At 42.8% G+C, this 21,775-nt stretch overlaps 1 protein-coding gene across 4 annotated transcripts in view; it reads right to left on the reverse strand.

Moving 5' to 3' along the window:
* Positions 1–6,041: 6,041 nt before the first annotated feature.
* Positions 6,042–21,775, reverse strand: part of cstf1 (cleavage stimulation factor, 3' pre-RNA, subunit 1) — a 40,121-nt gene continuing 24,387 nt past the window's right edge. For all 4 annotated transcript variants that reach the window (XM_041204928.1, XM_041204927.1, XM_041204929.1 and 1 more), the window contains one exon: positions 6,042–8,400. In XM_041204928.1, the coding sequence (XP_041060862.1) occupies positions 8,141–8,400 (260 nt within the window). In that variant the 3' untranslated portion in view covers positions 6,042–8,140. The remainder of the gene's footprint in view (positions 8,401–21,775) is intronic.

A 21,775-nucleotide genomic window follows, 5' to 3' on the forward strand; every position in this document is an offset into this window, starting at 1 on the left:
TACTATGATTACTTCTTTCCAGCACAAATAGATTTTTGTGGTTTTAATTTCATCAGTGCTGACTTGCTGCCAATCCTTCTCCAAAACTGAAGGCTTCTCATATCCTGCATCAGGGAATAGGGTCAGTCTTTGCACCCATATTCTTCCTGATGTATAAACTGCAATGCACAAAATATTATTATTTGAATCCTGCATCCATCTGACCTGGGCCTAGTGCTAGAAAATGGGCTTAGAATAGTTAGGTATTTGTTTGACCAGCGCAGACTCGATGGGCCGAAGGGCCTGTTTCTGTGCTGTAGACCTCTATGACTCTATAATATCTAAAACTGAATAAAATGTTACAGAAAATACGATAAGACATTAATGAGAATCCTTGCAGTTGACCATAAATGACCGCGAATATTCCGTCTGCTATCTTACCTTTATGCCACCCTCAGCACCTTCTTTACTTTTCACCAATACCACTCCCTTTGTCTTGTGTCTATGACATCTTTGTCAATCTCTCCTTAGCTATCATCTATCCCTGACCTGTCTCATTCCACCTGCTCCACTCCCTTCTAAACAGTATAAAATCCTTCATATTTCTACTTCTCGTTAGATCTGAAGAGTCATGCAGACTCGAAACGTTAACTGTTGCTCTGTCACAGATGCTGCCAGACCTGCTGAGTTTTTCCAGCATTTTCAGTTTTTATTTCAGATTTCCAGCATCCGCAGTATTTTGCTTTTATCTGAATGTTCACAAAACTGCTTCTGTGAGACACAGTCTATGAAGTATTTTTCTTTGACAGGGAAGATAGGAGACGGATGGAGCTGCTTTGAAATTTCATCCTGGGTCTTGGGAGAGTGAGTTGCTTGCACCACTCTCCCACAGTCACCTTTCTAAAGTGCAGTAATCTCCCTGCAAACTTGTTGCATTGGCTTAGGGCAGGTTTGTGCAAGGCCTTGAATGAAAGGTGTAACAAAATAACTTGGGGGTAAGAAATATGTTTACTGCTCTCTTGCACCAACACCCCCCAATCCCCCATCCCCAGCCTTGCCCACTCTTATCCCCATCCTGACATCACTTGCTGAAGGAGTGACAAAGGTCTTCCAGTAGCAGCCCTCTGCAAATATTACGATCAAGTAGCCATTTGCAATGAGTAAGTGCATAGGGCAACTGATAGAAGCCGCCATGGTCATCAAGTAGGTATACCCAGCCATGACTGTGTGTTTGAATATAAAGCTAAGGATTTCACCTTTACCCACGCTATAAACATCCCATGCCAGGGTCAAAAGGACATAAACACCAATACCAGCTTGAGCTAGCTTCTTGAATATGTGAAGCCATTGGACGCGCTGACAGTGATAGCACTCCAACATTGACTGTGCGCTGGCAGCAACAGTACCTGCACTCCAACTGTGAGAGAGACAGTGTTCTGACAGGCATGAAGACAGCATTCCAACAGTGACACCATCCATCAATGAGGTTGCTCCTATAGCATCATTTCAACAGTGGCCAGGTCACAATATTGTGTTCTCTATGGTAATGTTACTACTCTGCGTCAAGGCCAGTTTGCATCAACCTGCAGTATCTAAATAATTTCTTAAATAGCTCCAGGGTTTTTGCTTCCACCAATTGTCCAGGAATTTATTCCACATTCTGATCACTCTTTCCATGAGGGAGTATTTCCTTATATCAATCCTAAATTTACCTTATACTCATTTGAACCTATGGCTCTTACGCTCACACTTTAATTTCAAGTAATACTCTGAATTTACTTTTACCACTTACTTAAGCAACTCTAAGATCACCTCTCAGACATTTCATCTTCATTCCAGAGTGAAAAACCCAAGTTTCCCCATACTTTCCTCATAACAGCTTACTCATATGTCTCAGCTGCACTGCCTCTTCCAGCAGTTGAACATACTCTATCTCAGCAATCAGAACTGCACATAGTATTCAAGATGCAGTCTTGACAGAGCACAATACATTTGATCACTACCTCCTGACTTGTAATCCATGGGTTGGCTCTATAATCCAGTATTTTATTGGTCCTGCTGATTACTCTGCATTGTTTGGATATGTTGAGTCTATTAAGACTTCTAGGTCTTCATCAGCTTCATCTTTAACTACCTGAATAGCATTTGTGGTGCATATATATTGCTTACTTTTGTCTTTCTCTGAACAGTGTTATGCATTTGTCTGTTAAGCTTAATTTGTGCTTGTTCTGTTCATTTAGATATGTGTTTATAAAGTTCTTGTGCAACTTAAAACTGAAGTAACTTTGGATGTACTCATGAATCCAACTGTAAAGAGTATATGGAACAAAAATTCAAAGTTTTTTATGTTAATAATGCTGAAACTGAATGAAAATGGTGACAGTAGGTGAACTGTTGGAAAATCAGATTAAACAATAGCAGATATGTTGAAGTTTAGAAATTTGAACTGTTTTGCCATAAAACTATGAATTATGCTTTTATTTGCCATTGATAGTTTGCTTCTATTGTGTACACATCCAAAATTATTAAAGTTCAAACTTGCTCAAGACTTTATAAACACCCTGTGTTCTCCAATTAGTTCTACAAGTTGGAACTTCCTCCACCAATTCCATTTCCCATCAAGATTGATTTTATGTACATTTTCATTGGGCTCAGCACCTCTGTAAGAAAGGTGAGAAAACAGAATCAGCCAGGGTACCCTGGTACCATCTGACGATGCTGGAAAGTGCACGTGGAGACTGGATGAGATCGGTACTGGGCAAGGATCTGATGCTTCACGGTTAGGTTTTTTAAAAAATTCATTTACAGGATGTGGGCTTCGCTGGCTAGGCTAGCATTTATTGCCCATCCCTAATTGCCCTCGAGAAGGTGGTGGTGAGCTGCCTTCTTAAACCTCTGTAGTGTAGATACACCCACAGTGCTGTTAGGGAGGGAACTCCAGGATTTTGACCCAGAGACGGTGAAGGAACTGCGACATAGTTCCAAATCAGGATGGTGAGTGGCTTGGAGAACTTCCAGGTGGTGCTGTTCCCATGTGTCTGTTGCCCTGGTCCTTCTAGATGGTAGCAGTCATGCGTTTGGAAGGTGCTGCCTAAGGAGCCTTGGTGAGTTTTTGCAGTGCATTTTGTAAATGCTGCACACTGCTGCCACTTTTCGTTGGTGGTTGTGGAGGGAGTGAATGTTTGTAGAAGGGGTGCTAGTCAACTGGCTGCTTTGTCCTGAACGGTGTCAAGCTTCTTGAGTGTTGTGGAAGCTGCACTCATCCAGGCAAGTGGAGAGTATTCCATCACTCTCCTGACTTGTGCCTTGTAGATGGTGGACAGGCTTTGGGAGTCAGGAGGTGAGTTACTCACCGCCCAATTCCTAGCCTCTGACCTGTTCTTGTAGTCACTGTATTTATATGGTTAGTCCAGTTCAGTTTCTGGTCGATGGTAAGCCTCAGGATTGTGATAGTGGGGGATTTAGCGATGGTAATTGCCATTGAATGTCAAGGGGCAATGGTTAGGTTCTCTCTTTTAGGGAATGGTCATTGCCTGGCACTTGTGTGGCACAAATGTTACTTGCCACTTGTCAACCCAAGCCTGGATATTGTCCAGATCTTGCTGCATTTGCACATGGACTGCTTCAGTATCTGAGGAGTCACAAATGGTGCTGAACATTGTGCAATCATCAGCAAACATCCGTACTTCTGACCTTATGATGGAAGGTCATTGATGAAGCAGCTGAAGATGTTTGAGGCTAGGACATTACTCTGAGGAATTCCTGCAGTGATGTCCTGGAACTGAGATGATTGATCTCCAACAACCACAACCATCTTTCTTTGTGCGAAGTATGACTCCAACCAGTGGAGAGTTTTCCCCCCAATTCACGCTGACTCTAGTTTTGCTAGGGCTCCTTGATGCCACACTCGGTCAAATGTCAAGGGTGGTCATTCTCACCTCACTTCTAGAGTTCAGCTCTTTTGTCCATGTTTGCCACATTCATTGTCCAGTAAAGTATTAAGCAGTGTCATTTGGGCAAAATGATAAATCCCTCTAAATCTAGTTGTTACCATCACACTATTGTGTTCAGTGCCAGCATTCTTGCCTGGTTCAAGTTCCACTCCAGAAACTTGAGCACATAATCTTAGCTGACACTCCAGCATAGTACTGGGGAGTGTAGTGCTTTCAGGGTGCCATTTCACAGGAAATACATTAAACCAGGGCCCCATTTGCCTTCTTGAGACCCCAGGGCCATCTTTAAAGAAGAAGAAGGGTTCCCACCAGTGTCCTAGTCAATATTTATCCCTTAATCAACATCAGTAAAACAGGTGATCTGGTCATTATCACAATGGCATTCATGGGAGTTTGATGTGCACAAATTCTCTGCCACATTTCCTATATTACAACAGTGACTACCTTTCAAAAGTACTTCAGTGGTTATAAAGTACTTTGGGATGTCTTGAAGTTATGAAAGGCACTATATTAATGCAAATTTTTCTTTTCATTTGCATATCACTACTGTGACTTTCCCACAGACTTACTTTAGTAGCTGGACATCACAGACTCACCAAGTACCACCGATGTTCTGTTAAAAAAGGGTTTAGTGTTGATCTTCATACAAAGTGCGGCTAATCCTGGAACTGAGCCAGCTGAAAATTTTTCAAACAGGTGTATGGCTCTTTAGCTGTACAGCTTACCCAGTGGTGGAAGGTGACTGTAGAAGATGCAATTGGAACACCCAATATTTTGCTAAGCCAGACAGGACACAGATTCCTTGTCTTGCTCAGCTAGGGTGCTACAGCTGGCCTCTGTATCCCTGGACTAGCTACTGATCACTAATCAGTAATACTAATGTTAGACATCTCAAAGGTAGCTGATCAATTTACCTTCAGTTTGTCTCAAAACATAAGACCCCATACAGATTAGGGACTTTGGAGCAGATAGTTACATACAAATATTACACTGCATAGAAGCTACTTTCCAGAGTCAGAAGTTCCTCTACTAAAGAAACCTTTAATTATTCACCTGGCTGCGTGAGCAGTGACTCCATTTATAGAACATACAAATTCATTGTAAGGAAGGAAACTGTGTGATGTGGGTTTCTGTCAGGAACTCTGAAAAGGGAAGAAAAAAAAGCATGTACTAAAAGGACGTTATGATAAAACAATCATTATTGCAACAGGCAGCTACGGGTCACAGCATTTCACCCACCACACTGCCAACAACTGGCCTGCAAAACAGCCGCTCAACAAAATTACTTGGGTCAACAACATGAGCCAGAAAAGTTCTCATGAGGGATTGCCTTAAATTAAGAATTTATGTGAGCAAACAAACTCATTTTTGGGAAGTTATTATGAAATAGGTTTTTAAAAGAAAAACAAACTCAGCGCATATAAAAATGTAAAGTACTTAGTGACACGTGCAAAAATAAGTGCATATACACAGAGGTATTTTGTATTTTCCCATAGAAATGGTCAAACTTCATACCATTATATTACATAAGTACAATGTTAGCCATGCAGGCCAGAAAAGCCCAGGTTTGACCCTATTTCTGTGCAAGCAAAAGCATCTTCCATGTATATAGGGCTCTCTCACATTCTTTGGACCTCTCAAAGGACTTTGCAACCATCTGAGCAAACAGATGGTGTCTTAGTTTAATTTTCAACTGAAAAATGCACCAACAATGCAGCACTCCGTCAGTACCAGATTTAAGTGTCAGCCTAGATTGAGTGCACAAATCCTGGAATGGGATTAGAAATGACAATGCCAACAAGTGACCTAGAAGACACAGCAGGGTAGTACAATTTGCCACAGCATTCCTAGGTAAGGGGAATTGGCGGGGGATGGCGCAGTGGAAATGGAAAAATTAGCTGGAGTTCCTACCTCTTGTATCTGCTCACAAGTCTGCTATGCTCCACTTTCTGACTAGTTTCTCAACACACATTATCTGGGCTCACTCACTAGAAATGGCAACATGTGGAAGATAATGCAGCTACGAGTAACTTGTAGAACCACAGCTCAGAAGTCAGTTGAAAGGAGGAAAGAAAACTGAGAGGTTAAAGAGACAACAGTGCACAGTAGTCAGTTTCAAGTTTTATTTATTACTATTAAACTAGCAACAAAATGACTTCTTTATATGTCTGATGGGTTACCGTAAAAAGAAAAATGGATAAGCTTCATAGTGATCTTGCATATTACTTACGTAAAACTTTAGTTAATATGAAAATGATATCTATTTTTCAGACTGCCAGCTGCTAACTGATTGTAGCTGTCAACAAGAACAGCTAAATGGGGTGCAGAGATTGCAAATGAATACTGATTGAACAAGCAACACTGGTCATCAGCAAAAAGCACGTGTACAGTCAACATTCACCATAAAGTTACTTATTGTTCAAGTTAAAGGTGTAATACAATAATGGACAACACTGTTTTCCTTCGCCAATCTTTTCCTCCGCTTAGGTGAAGGCAATATCATAATGTGAAGTTCCATACACTTTGGTCTCCAATACCTTGTCATTAAACTCACAATATCTCACAGCAAATGTCAAAAAGTGTATTTAACCACATTAGAAGGGATGTATATCACACTGGGCAGTACCCTGCCCTCACAATCTGGAACTTTCTAGTAATGGTCACTGAATAGAAATCAGGATTGGGAAACCTGGCTGATGATCTTTCTTGTGGGATGCTGACTCCAATCACAAATGAATAAATTCAACTCAGATCAGAAAATCAATATAACTTCATCTTCTGTACCCCTGTGACATTTTTCAAATCGTCACAATTGCCAACCCCTTGGACTGAAACTATCAACATTGCACTGGGCCCACACCAATTAGGACCTGCACTGAGACTCCCAAAATAATTTCATGTAGGGCCCTGACAGCCAGCAAACACTTACAGTCCATCAGTTTGGAAGTACTAAGTACTGATAGAAATTAAGAGTTCCATGTTCTCAAACAACTATTATGCAAGTTTCAGCTATGTAACGTGCCATCTTTTCAAGAAGTTTCATGCTACAATACTGTTAAAATTTCATCATGGAATCACATAGCTCACCAACACATATTAGAATAAGAAATTATAGGCTAGCTACAGTTGTATAACTAAGATTTCAGTAATATGCAATTGTGATGTGAAATTTTATATTACGTCCACTCAAGCTGTCACAAATACTTAGTTGCCCAACTATTCAATTTTGCCCTCCCAAATCTGAGTTATGTCTGGAGAACCAGTTGAAGCTTAACAGAAATATAGTGAACTGCTACAGGTAGTATGAGAAGTGATGAATTAAGATCATTCAAAAAGCATGTTGACACAGCATTAAAATATATTTTTGCTTGGGTTCCCCCTTGACCTCCTGGATAAAGGCAGTGTAAAGTTTTACACAGAACATGAAGGTTTCAGACTTGATTCCTACTTTCTAATCACATGATCCCAATCAGGATGGCTGGAAATACAGACATAGGATGAGAACAAAATCTCTCTCTACTGTGAGGACCCTTGAGTGAATGCTCTGCCAACTTTCACGTTATGGCTTACACGTGCAGGGCAGACACTTTGCTGAGATGTTGATTGATTAATCCTTTTGGAATAAGAATCCATTAATTTTTAAGTCAATTACACAATTATCTTAATGAAATCTGAAAGCAGAAGTACAAAACAAAGAGGTGATTTCAAAAATCTGAAATGAAAGCATTCTGGAAATTGTAATTGGTGATCTTTTCCAACACTAACTGCTATTTTAAAGCCAATGATAAAGGCAAGAGATTGATTTCTGAGGCTGAACTGACTTTACTGAACCTATGACTGTACAAGGCAGAGATAGTAATTTTTGACTTTAAATTGTGGGATATTGTTTGAAAACACAAATCAATGTTGAAGTTTGCCATGTTACATAATGCTTATATCTACATAATCCATGAATAAAAGGTGAACAAAAGCAACCTGAGCTGTAAACAATCTACGGATGTGTGGAGACCTTCATACAAGCAGAGTATTATGGCACACTGTACTTTGGAAATAATTCCATTACCTCAGGCCAAAATTTGGAGCATGACAAACAGGGAGTGTACAGAGCAAGGTGAAAGAACTTCAGTTCCTACAATACTTCCAGCTCCTTCTCAGTGTACCGTGACCAGGATTCATGCCCCCACCTTCTCATGCTTCAGCTGCATTTTTCAATCGGTGCTGGATCTTCTATACCAGAACCTGGCCCTGAAGTCATCACTACAGGTCATGAAACCAGGATTGGTAGGAGAGTGCACAATGCAGCGAACAATGTTGTTATGTCCAAGAGATAGGAGGTTCTTGCGCTCAGCTGTACGTGAGTCCCAGCAGCAAAGACTTATTGTTCGTTCATCAGGGAGAAGCACATAATCTTCAGTATGGTTGAAGACAGCCTGGGTGCGATGTGTCTGTCTGCCACTCAATCCTGCACCTAAATGGGAGTTAAAATACAAATTATAAGTCTTGTCAACACTTGTTGCTCTTTTGCTTTTGTCTAGTTCCATTAGTTCTAACTGATTGTTGCATTGTCAGTCAGCCATCCACAGTCCTGCTCATTTTTGAAACACTAATTACAATAAAATTTGTGTTTTCCCTTGTTAAATTGCATGGAATTAGTAATTTAGATAAAGGCAATTTGGTTGAAAGAACCTCAATATATTCGATATAAAGAACAAGGAATGCAGTCAGTAAACATACTTCCCAAGTAAAACAGGCCAGAGGACATGACGATTCCAATTTTAATCCTGGGCCTGTGTTAATCAACTTTGGCAGCAATTGTCTCACTGCAACTGACCGTTACTTCAGAAGGGACCTGTTTCTTTGACCTATGCCAAGTGACATGGGACTATCTCTGCAAATATGCCCAAACACAAACGACTGCGATTCCCCAATCCAGGCTTGTCCAGAACCTTTTCAAGCGAGGGGCCACATTTCAATTTTTTTCTCACTCAAGAAGCCGATGAGCAAATTTCAAAAAGATAAGGTTTGGGGCAACATTAAACGTGAATTTCAATAAAATGTTGAGGTATGAAGAAACAAATTGGTGAGCAAAAATAGATCAATGTCAAGGCACTAAGTTGATAATTTAAAATGATGAGTCAGTAATAAAGATGACCATTAGAGTGGGAAAGAGTCAAAACAAAAACAGAATTACCTGGAAAAACTCAGCAGTCTGGCAGCATCGGCGGAGAAGAAAAGAGTTGACGTTTCGAGTCATGACCCTTCAACAGAACTGATGAAGTTCTGCTGAAGGGTCATGACTCGAAACATCAACTCTTTTCTTCTCCGCCGATGCTGCCAGACCTGCTGAGTTTTTCCAGGTAATTCTGTTTTTGTTTTGGATTTCCAGCATCCGCAGTTTTTTGTTTTTATCTGGGAAAGAGCCAAATTGTGTTTTTCCAGCTCTCTCTCAGTCTCAGGGTACTTATTCACTCAACCTCATCCACAAGAGAGTTAGTAAGAGTGTTGTTGTTGTGCGGGGGAGTGAGGGTGAGTGTGAACTCAGACTGAGATTAAGCCAGGCTCTCACTCACACACATACAAACTCTGCTGCTCCCTCGCTCGAGCGCACTCGCTCCCTCCCTTGCGCATGCCCGTGCTCCCTCCCTTGCGCATGCCCGTGCTCCCTCCCTTGCGCAAGCCCGTGCTCCCTCCCTTGCGCAAGCCCGTGCTCCCTCCCTTGCGCAAGCCCGTGCTCCCTCCCTTGCGCAAGCCCGTGCTCCCTCCCTTGCGCAAGCCCGTGCTCCCTCCCTTGCGCAAGCCCGTGCTCCCTCCCTTGCGCAAGCCCGTGCTCCCTCCCTTGAGCAAGCCCGTGCTCCCTCCCTTGAGCAAGCCCGTGCTCCCTCCCTTGAGCAAGCCCGTGCTCCCTCCCTTGCGCAAGCCCGTGCTCCCTCCCTTGCGCAAGCCCGTGCTCCCTCCCTTGCGCAAGCCCGTGCTCCCTCCCTTGCGCAAGCCCGTGCTCCCTCCCTTGAGCAAGCCCGTGCTCCCTCCCTTGAGCAAGCCCGTGCTCCCTCCCTTGCGCAAGCCCGTGCTCCCTCCCTTGCGCAAGCCCGTGCTCCCTCCCTCACACACACCCACCCTCGCTCGTGCACGCTGCCTCCCACCCACCCTCACTCGTGCTCCCTCCCGCCCACCCACTCTTGCTCCCGTGCACTCCCAACCACCCTCGCTCCCGCGCGCTCTCTCCCGCCCATCCTCACTCCTGCACGCTCCCTCCCTCACTGCCTCCCACCCACCCTCGCTCCCTCCTGTCCCCTCCCAACCACCCTCGCTCTAGTGTGCTCCCTCCCTACTTCACTCGCTCCCTCGCTTTCCCCCCGCTCTGCAGCCACTTTGCTCCCACTCGGCAGCCACTTAGACTCTCGCCCCCCTCCCTCCCTCCCCCCCGCCGCCCCCCCCAACCCTGTAAGCCTCCCTCCCTAGCAGATTCACCGCTGCAGTAGAGCCATATGTTCAGGCCTGAGGCTGAAGAAAGCTGCTCATCCAGAGACTGATTCTCTCCCACAGTTGTGCTGATTGGCTCACTAGTGATCCAAGCAGCAGCATATGCGGGATAGAAATGGCCTGTGATTGGTGGAACAGTTCTTTGAAGAATCTTCGAATTCGCTCACTGACATTCTGGGGTCCACTGGCCAGATAGGGAGGCCTGGTAGGCTGGGTAGTGGCCCACAGGCCGCATGTTCGGCAAGCCTGCCCTAATCAGTATTAAATGATTAGCCAATCCTGGACAACAGAAAATGTCATTGACTATGAAGGCTCAGGCCATTTAGATATTAACAGCTTATTGCAATGCACCCAATACTATCCCTTGTGAAGTTAACTTCAGCTAGTCTGCCTGCCTGACTGAATGTATATTAACACTTCAAACAGACAGTCAGGATAAATGGGTCAATTTCAGGTTGGCAAATTGTAACTAGTGGAGTGCCACAGGGATCAATGCTGGGGCCTCAACTACTTACGATCCATATTAATAGCTTGGATGAAGGGACCAACTGTATTGTAGCCAAATTTACTGACGATACAAAAATAGGTAAGAAAGCAAGTCGTGAGCAGGTTACAAAGAACCTACAAAGGGATATATATAGGTTAAGCAAGTGGGCAGCTGGAGTATAATGTGTGAAAATGTGAGGTCATCCACCTCGGCAGGAAGAATAGAAAAGTAGAGTATGATTTAAATGGAGGTACACTGCAGAATGCTGCAGTACAGAGGGACCTGGCCAAATCCCAAAAAGTCAGCATAAAGTAATTAAGAAAGTAAATGGAATGTTGGCCTTTACTGCATGAGGGGTGGAGTATAAAAGTAGGGAAGTCTTACTACAACTGTACAGGACATTGGTGAGACCACTCCTAGGTTCTGTGCACAGTTTTGGTCAACTTACTTAAGGAGGGACATCCTTGCACTGGAGGCAGTTCAGAGAAGATTCACTAAGCTGATTCCTGGGATGAAGGAGTTGTCTTATGAGGGAAGTTTGAGCAGGTTGGGCTTATACTCATTGGATTTTAGAAGAACAAGAGGAAAGCCTGTCCACCATCTACTCTAACAACACTAAAGAAGCTCGCCACCAACCAGGGCAAATCAGTCAGCTTGTTTAGCAGCCCTTCCACCACTGACTCTCAGTGGCAGCAGTGTGTACCACCTACAAGATGCAGCAACTCACCAAGGCTCCTTCAACAGCACCTTCCAAACCCCCGACTTCTACCACCTAGAAGGACAAGAGCAGCAGATGCATCGGAACACCACTTGTAAGTTCCCCTCCAAGCCACATAATATCCCGACTTGAAACTATATTATTGTTCCTTCACTGTCGCTGGGTCAGAATCCTGTAATTCCCTTCTTAATAGCACTGTGGGTGTACCTACAGCAATAAATGCTGGCCTAGGCAGCAAAGCCCACTTCCGGTGAAAGGGAAAAAAAATTATATTTTCATAACAGGATCCATAACATGAACAGACGTAGTAGACACATCCATTACTCAATTAAATAAAGGCTGATTTGTACCCCCAACTCCATGAACCCTTATTTTGTGTATTTATCTTTTGTGTGGCACCTTATTGAATGCCTTTTGGAAATCTAAGTTCCCCTTAATCCATCTTACTAGTTACATCTCTCAAAAAAACTGAAATTTGTCAAACATGACTTCCCTTTCAGAAATCATGTTGACTTTGATCATATTATGATTTTCTAAGTGCATTGTTAAGACCTTCTTAATAGTCTTAAGAGAGTATAAAAGAGATTGACCAGAGTGGTTCCAGGGATGGGGGATTTTCGTTGGAGCTGAGTTGGTTTGCCTTAGAGAAAAAAAGCCTGAGGGGAGATTTAATGCAAGTGTACCATATTATGAAAAGACATGGAAGACAAGGAAAAACGATTCCCATTGACTGACAGACACGGTCTAGGGGAGCATAGATTTAAGGTTTTGGGAAAAAGACTCAGTGGGGACGTGAGGAAGAACTTTTAAGCAGCAAGGGGCAATGACTCGTTACCCATGAGGGTGGTGGAAGTGAAAACAATCAATGATTTCAAAAGGGAATTGGATGGGCACGAGAAGGAAATTAACCAGCAGCGCTATGGAGATCGAGTGAGGCGGGTGCTACCGGGACTGCTCCGCAGGGTGCCTGCATGGACTCGATGAGCCAAATGGCCTTCTTCTATGTTGTAAATGACTATGATATCTATATCTATTTGAAATATGTAAGATTCTGAGGGTGCCTGATAGGGTAGATACTGAGAGGATGCTTCCTTTCATGGGATACACTGGAACTAGGAGGCAGTTTCAAAATAAAGGGTCTCCCATTTACAGAGGAGTTGAAGAGGAACTTCTTCTGTCAGAGGGTTGTTAGAGCTTGGAATTCTCTCCCGCAAAGAGCAACGGAGGCTGGGTCACTGAATATAATCAAGGCTGAGTTAGACAGATTTCTAATTGACAAAGGAGTAAAGGGTATGGGGACAGGCAGGAAAGTGGAATTTAGGCCACATCAGATCAGGCATGATTTTACTGACTGATGGAGCAGGTTCAAGGCGTCGAATGGCCAACTCCTGTTCCTATTTCTCATGTTGTGTACTTATGCTGTTCCAACCTCAAAAAGTCCCAATCAAAAATTCAGCACAGGCAAAAAGTCAATTCTTTGACACAAGTGCTTTGGGATATACTGATGAAGTGTTGCATGTAACTTCTTCATTTCTTTCCTGCGTCCACAAAAACCTTTCTATCTTTGGCTTCTCAAGTGGTTCAATGTAGAACTGGGACCAGGAAAGTTCCAAGCCGAATTCCTGTTGTGATGAGTTATATAATCACAGTGAGGATAAATGTAGCTCTTACAATGGAGGGAAAATTGACCAGGGCTCCCATTCCTGACTGCTATCGATCTATTATTGTGAATATTGGTTGAGAGCAGGGTCAGCTTTAACTGTAATTTCTTTTGACTCTTTCTAGAAACTCAATGGACTTTCAGCACACCTGTCGAGATTTGCCATGAAGCAGTGTCTGATGGGGCAGTTCCAAAGCTACATGCAACCCCAGTGTGCTGCTAATCCACTGCTCTAAGCTCAGAAAAATGTCATATTTGGTCTTATACTTATTCATTGCATTGCTTGGTTTGAATTTCATAGGCCTGGAGGTTTTGAGAAAGCTGTTTTTAGGACTTTTGCTCCATTGATGGATAAATCGGAAATCACACCACCACACTCAGCAACATCTTTAAGTGGGAAAATGGGCTTAAAAATAATATATGCTTCCCAAGGCTCCATAGTGCAGAGCTGTGTGGCCTACCAAAAAAGCTCAGACATTCCTAGATTAAGTAACATACTGGAGAAACTTCAGTGTCTATGAAGCCATAACTTAGTATAAATGAGCACATTTGGGAGCGGGTAGGGGAAAACTGGGCACAAAAATAAACTTTTTAATCATTTGGTGAATTCTGAAAGATCGCCTTTTAAAACACTATCAAAAATCTTGGAAATAAACAAAGGATATCAAAAACAGGTTGACTGGGTTGAGGGGTGAGACTGTAGGAAAGGATTTGAAACCATTTCAAATTGATGTTAACAATTCTAATTCAATGTTTCCTGCTTCACAATGTAAGTTTGGCTCAGTACATTTCTGTAATGTGTAATTCAGCCATATGGAACAGGCTCTGTTCAAATCTGCACTGATTTTGTTGATCACAGCTAATCTAATCCAAGGTGTGGAGTTAAATTAGTCGAGAGCAACTATCAGCAAGGAGCATCAATTAACCTCAGTACCACTGGCTAGGGATGATGAAATCACTAGTGATCCTGACTTCTGATCCAGTGACCCCCTCCTCAAAGTGAGTATGTATGGACATTGGCTGAGAACAGGCTTGACTGTGAAGCCTCATGTTTAAATTGTCTGCTAGCACTCAGTGCTAAGGTTTTTAGATCAAGAATGGTCATCTAGGCAAGGGACTGGGGTGTGACTGGTGCCTATAAGCACAGCCCAGCACATTGTAAACACTTTCAGGAAAGGGGACAGTAGAGGATGGGTATACAGACAAGACTAAGGTGAATGCCCATTTGAAACCTTTTGAGGCTCAGTTTACGATGAGTCAGAGCAATTAATTTTTAATTAAGGTTTAACTTGGATTTCAAATGTCTTGTGCTTTTACCATAAAACTCTGGCAGCTGTGGACCCCAATGCCAAATTGCAATGGTTTGCTCATGCTCCATTCATTGTTGTATCACATTGTACAGTTTTGAAGTATGACCACTAGAAACTAGCAGATGTTAGCAGCTACAGGGAACCCTTTTCTGCATCACTGGTGGGCAGGTTGGTTTACAGAGCATCGAAAGTCACATTAATTTGAACAAGTCAAAGAGTTTAAATTCAAAACTGCCTAGAAGATGTAAGACACATTCTGTGCAACAGTGAGCAGATCACAATCTGCAAATTATGACTTCATTTTGAAAAGAAACCTTTAAAAGTAGTGATTTTGGCACACAAAATCTGGGATTTTTTTTGCAGAGCTTCTCAATTTATAAATTTCACAATTTCAGAAATTCTCAATCTTAGCAGTTTAACAAAGTTTTCTCATTATCTGAAAGCTCAATGTCAGTGAGTGTGGAATTGTGTAAGCACAAGGCTACTGGCTTTCACCGTTGAAGGAAAAGTATATGGGATTGGATAGCATTGTCCTGAAAAAAACCCTTGAATTCCAGAATTCCAATCATGTTCCCTTTTATGTAGTACATCTAAGTAAAGGCTTTTCTGTTTCCATGAAAAATAATGGATAGAATTTCATAATGCATTTCTTAAAATGTTGGTAAAGCTCCTGGTTTCCCCACATAGTAAAAACTGTATCTGAATGTTTAGTCATGGTAAATTGAAATAAGGACTTGCATTTACATAGTGCCTTTCTTAACCTCAAGATATCCTTAAGCGCTTTACATCCAATTAAGTCATTTGAAAGTGTGGCCACTATTGTACTGTAGTGAAATGCAGAAACCAAATTACATACAAAATCCCACAAACTGCAATGGGGTACATGACTAGATAACCTGTTTTCATCATTGTGGTTAAGAGATAAATATTGGTCAGGATACTGGAAGAACTCCCTGCTCCTTCTTTTCAATGAGGTCTTCTATGTCCAACTGAGAGGGGAGACATCATTTTGGTTTAAAATCTTATGTGAAAGGTAACACCTCCAACAATGCAGCACTTCAGTATTACAATGAAGTATCAGCCTGGATTACGTGTTCAAGTCTCTAGAATGGGACTCGAGCCTATGATTCAAAGATTGAGACAATACTTGCACTTTGCTTGTTAAGTAATGCCTGCAAATGGCTTTGAAGCTTCGGACATCTTCAAAGGGCACAAATGTCTTGTATTAAGGACAACCCCAGACAAATAATGTTTCATATAACCATAACCTTCCTGCACATCTGCTCACACAAAAACATAATATCCATATCCTATTCCACATCAATTAACAAAATGCTCACACCAGTCACTTCTGTCCCCTCTGACCTATAGTAGTTCAGTTCCCGAAAGCCAAAAATTTACCCTTATGTTTTATTTGCTTCATGATCTTCTTCTTTCTGTAAGCCACCTTGCGCCGTACAACCTGCGAAATTCCTCATTCCCCTGACTCCAATGCCTATGCATCCCTCCAACCCTTCACCCCACTAATAGTAGTTGAGCATTCAGCTGCTCCTACTGAAACCTCGCTGCCTCAGTCCTTTCTTCGCTTTCTTTAATATTTTCCTTATAAACCAACTCTAACAAACATTTAGACACACATCCTCATCTCTCCTTTGGTTCAATGCCAATTTTCCTTATTCCTCTAGTGAAATACCTTGGGATGTTTTAACTATATTAGTGGGATTATAAAAATGCAAGTTATTATAGTAATAATTGCATATGTCCAGACTATAAACTAAAAATATATCGAATTATTTCAGACCTTTGTTTGCTCCTCACCGCCACCTGAAATCCCCCACAGGTGGAAGGAATCACCTACAGATCATTTATGTACTATTGTGCATTCTCTTTACACTTATACCACTGAGCTAATTTCCCTTTTTGATAAATTGTACTTTTGTTAAAACTCAGATTTCCTTCCTCTTTTCCCTTCCCCATTTGTCATCATTTCCTTCCTTTTTCTGCTTTCTTGCCAATTTTTCTGATCAGTTTATGCCTTCCCACATGCATCTCTTGGATTGCCACTTTCCATTATAATCCAATCAGTTTGGCAGATTCTTGACCACCTAGAACATTCCAGGGTTCCTTGGAAAGTCATTAGCTAAATATTGACTCGAGTTGCAGCTGTGCACAAGCGGGCTTCCTCAAACTCCTTGCAACTGTCAGTGTCCAGTGTGAGGAAACAGAAACATTTACAGGAGCTACCTGTACAGCTTCCTCATCAGCAAGTGCCAATAGCAAACTTTAGTTTACTGTCATCGACCCAGATCTGCGCAATAATGCTGATTGGTACAAAGTAAAGGCTAAGTAAAATGAAGCTAAGGTACTGCCTACAGGCGCTCCCCTAACAAAAAAGTTTATGCTTACTTGTTACCAAAGTTAAACCTTGAATTGCTGACAATTTTCTGCCTTCCTCAAAAGACAATGATTATTTTGGGGTATGATTTCTAGAGGATTGGCATGCCTCTAATACTTTGAAATTCTTTGTGACTTTTCAATGAGCTAAATCCTGTCTCTATGTGACAATAACATATGCAGAACTTCCAGCAGCAGAGACTGAATAATGATCAGGAGTTAAAAACAGTGGCTGGCTTTTCTCTTTCTTAATTCTGGGGTGCAGAGGCCAGCTCTAATGCCCTTAATTTTTCTCTCTGGATGAGATCAGAGAAATTAGTATCTTCCTGTTCTGTATTGCTCAGTACTGCATTGGAAATTGCATTTATGCAATAAATGCATCAGGGAGCCTACCACCTAACACCATTTTTAACTGTCACATGAACCCTTCCTATGTCTTTTGTGTTTTGTAGTTGGTGAGGGTAGCTTTATTCCATTTTAGGTTTATTTTGCTAATGGCAGTTTTCATGTTAAACATTGGAAGCTGGGGCATTTTGGCAACAGTCTTACTGAATGACAAATTATTATGGTGCAATCAATTCAAGTTAGAGTTACAATCCAGAAATGATTTGGAAATAACATGGCTCTGCTATGAAATGTATTGAACTCAAAAAAAATTATTGAAACTACATTACTCATTCAGAGTATTCTAATTAATTTGCTATTACTAAAAGATCTTTGTACTGTGATATAGAATATATCTACAAATAAGGCAAAAGCACCAAAAGCAGTCCCTTCTAAATCTCCATGCCTACAGAATTGAAATAGGACAAAACAGCAACTAAGAACTGCAAGGATAAACTGAAATGCAATAGCTGGGTTTCATGAGCTAGATTGCATAGGATGGCTGGCTGCATGTGCCCCAGAGACTGTAATCTGCATTTTCCTGATATATAAAAATGACTTTAAACTAGACATTAACATAAAAGATAATCATGCGTTTGAATTTTGAAAATACACAGTGTAACATACTTATGTGGTGCTCAAATGATCCAACAGCACCGATGTGAAAACAATGCTAGTCCACTCAAACCATGAAAATCAACACAGAAGAATAGAATCTAATATTTTCCTTTCCTCCCTTTTGTTTAGTTTGACAGAATTAAATGAAAGCCACATCACTGTGGCTTACGGTCCTAGAGAAAATTGTGGCATGTACTGAAGTTCGAAACCACACCAGTGAATTTAACAAAACGAAAAAGCACCAAGTGCTTACATTCAAGAGTTTGAGAAAAGTCCCTACACAAGTTTTAAATAGAACACAAGCATTTTCTTAAAACTCTGTGCTGAAAGAAACTAAGAGAAAGGAACTCAAACTTTGATTATGCACAAACATTTCTTAACGTTTCAGGAAGTTACATATGCCGTATGTGGACTTTTTGAAAAGAAATCATTGACAAACCATTGTCAAGTTTGGTACAGCAGAGATAAAAATGATTCAAGTTACTTTGGTAACAAATGATCCACAGGAAAACCTAATAACATTCTGCATTGTAGTTAACAAGGTAATATTCAGTGTGTGTACAGACCTTTCCTAGACACCAAGTCCCACAAGGATGTTCCAGGATCCTTGTTGTTAATTTGGAAGCAGTAATTTGACAAGGAAGTATTCAATGAATGGCATGACACTAGGAAGTTCTGAGGAACAAGGGGACCTTGGCATGTGTGTCCATAGATCCCTGAAGGCAGAGGGGCATGTTAGTCATGTTAATGGGGTGGTGAAAAAGGCATACGGGACACTTGCCTTTATCAATCGAGGCATAGATTACAAAAGTAGGGAGTTCATGTTGGAGTTGTATAGAACCTTGGTGAGGCCACAGCTGGAATACTGTGTGCAGTTCTGGTTGCCACATTATAGGAAGGCTGTGATTGCACTGGAGGAGGTGCAGAGGAGATTCACCAGGATGTTGCCTGGGATGAAACAAGCATAGGAGACAGAGAGGCAACCTGATCGCGGTGTACAATATTATGAGGGGCATGGACAGGGTGGATAGGGAGCAGCTGTTCCCCTTAGTTGAAGGGTCAGTCACAAGGGGACATAAGTTCAAGGTGAGGGGCAGGAGGTTTAGGGGGGATGTGAGGAAAAATGTTAGCACCCAGAGGGTGGTGACAGTCTGAAACGCACTCCCTGGCAGGGTGATGGAGGCGGGTTGCCTCACATCCTTTAAAAAGTACATGGATGAGCACTTGGCACGTCATAACATTCAAGGCTATGGGCCAAGTGCTGGTAAATGGGGTTAGGTAGGTAGGTCAGGTGTTTCTCATGTGTCGGTGCAGACTCAAAGGGCCGAAAGGCCTCTTCTGCACTGTCTGATTCTGTGATTAGACCATTCTTAGTATCTCTCCCTGTCCTCCCACAAGTTCATTCTCTGGAACCTCAGCACGTAGTGACACTTGGTGGTTGCATACTGAAGGTCTATGCACAGCTTGATGCAGCCACAGACAAAGGTGGCCTTCAGGGTGAGGGTGATGTTGGGCACATTTTTCCCCCCTTTACCTAGAGGCTTGTACATCGTGTCCCAACGAACACGATCCATTTTCGACCTCCAGATAAAGCGAAAGAAGGCTCAGGTTATTGCCACCGCACAGGAGTGAGGAATGGGCCAGACCTGCGGCATGTACAGTAACACCAAGAGTGCCTCACACCTGATGACCAGGTTCTTAACTGCAGTGGAGAGGGAGCATCGCTCCCACATGCCCAGTTTTCTTTTCACCATAGCCACTCGCTCCTTCTTGTTTCTAACGCATGCCCTGGTCCCTCCGAACCATATCTCCAGCACCTTCAGGCCATCTGACCTGACAGTGAAGGGTACAAAGGATCGGTCAGCCCAGTTCCCAAAGAACATGGTCTCGCTCTTGCCACAATTTACCTTGGCTCCTGAGGCTAGTTCAAACTGGTCACAGATGTTGATCAGTCTGCGCACTGACAGCAGATCTGTGCAGAAGATGCAACATCGTCCATGTACAGGGAGGGTTTAACCTGAGTGCCTTCACTGCCTGGGATCATCACTCCTCTTGCCCGGGTCCTTCCTGATGGACTCAGCGAAGGGTTCTATGCAACACGCAAACAGGACAGGGGAGAGGGACAGCCCTGCCTGACTCCAGATTTAATTGGAAAGCTTTCTAATTCCCACCCATTGATTGAAACTGCACTACTGACGTTTGTGTAGAGCAGCTGGATCCAGTTGCTGATTCCCTCCCCAAAGCCCATTTTAGAAAGCACATCCACCTTGTAGATAGACGATACTCTGTCAAAGGCCTTCTCCTGGTCCAGGCATATCAGGCAGCTGTCCACACCCCTATCCTGTACATAGGCAATCGTATTCCCTGAGTAGCATGAGGCTGTCAGAGATCTTCCTGCCGGGTACAATGCAGGTCTGGCCAGGATGGATCATCAACTTCAGAGCAGACCTGACCCAATTGGCGATGGCCTTGGACAGAATCTCATAGCCCACATTCAACAGTGAGATAGGTCACCAATTTCTAATTTCCTCCATTTCCCCCTTTCGCTTGTAGATGAGGGTGATGATGCCTTTCCTCATGGATTCTGACATGCTTCTGGCTATGAGCATACTCTCGTACACTTCTAGCAGGTCTGGGCCAATCCAGTCCCACAGAACTGAATGCAATTCAGCGTGAGGTTCTACCTGTCCCTGGTGTCGTGAAGAATGGGTCTGGCCATGCTGCTGCGGAATGTTCCAAGTAGTTGGACTGTGCCAAACCACCTGTCCCTCATGGAAAAATTTATGCAGAGAAACACCTTTGACCACAAGTCCATCACACAGCAGTCTACATGCAATGTCCTAGAGGCCCTGAGGGAAAAGGAGATAGTGGATCCAGTCGGATGGTTCCCTGAGCGGATTGTCAAAGTCATTTGACAGAACCCCTCATCACCAGAGCTTTCCAACAAGCACCAAGATGTAGCTTGGCTGGTGGTGAAAAAGGCCCTCGCCATCATTTCTTTCCTACGTGCCAGGAATCTCACCTCCTCTGCACGTTGCCCTCGAGGTGGCTGTGGTGGGGAAGAGATCATTGTTCTCCTCCTTGTGTAATGTGCCTTTGCAAGGAAGGTCTGGAGAGAGATGCAGTGGTTTTTGTCGAGGTTCAACCAGAGCAGTTCTATGACGCAGGACTCTGTGCTCTACGGGTTGTTCCCAAGGACACACACCGAGACAAACACCAACTGCAGCTGGAGGATCATCAACTCGGTGAAAGGCGCTCTTTGGTCTGCTCGAAACTTGTTGGTCTTCCAGTGCAAAGAGTTGTCCCTGACCAAGTGTTGCAGACTGGCACATTCCACAGTCCAGGACTACGTGCTGAGAGATGCACTAACGCTTGGGACAGCTGCTGCAAAGGCACAATGGGGAAAGGTCGCTGTCTAAGATCTTCCTGCCATAGAGGGGCTGGGAACTGTATAGACCCCTCAGGCTGTATGATTCAGAAGGAATGTATGCAGTGAATACTAAATGTATCATAATTGTATTGAAGCACCTCGTGACATATGTGGAACAGTTGAATATGATTGCACTTTTTGTGATGGCCATTTTGAAATGTTTTGTAATGTTCTGGCAGGTATTATTTGAATAAAGTATATTTTTCCAAAAACAAGTTCATTCTCTGGAACTCAAGCTGAGTTTTAGCTATTCCCAATTTACTTTGTCTTCTCTTCTACCATTTTCAATCTTGGGTATCTCAAATGAATGAAGTATACAAAAAACATACATAAATTGCATCCATTGGCATGTTGTAAGAGAA

This window comes from Carcharodon carcharias, chromosome 14, assembly GCF_017639515.1.
Source record: "Carcharodon carcharias isolate sCarCar2 chromosome 14, sCarCar2.pri, whole genome shotgun sequence".
Taxonomy (NCBI): domain Eukaryota; kingdom Metazoa; phylum Chordata; class Chondrichthyes; order Lamniformes; family Lamnidae; genus Carcharodon; species Carcharodon carcharias.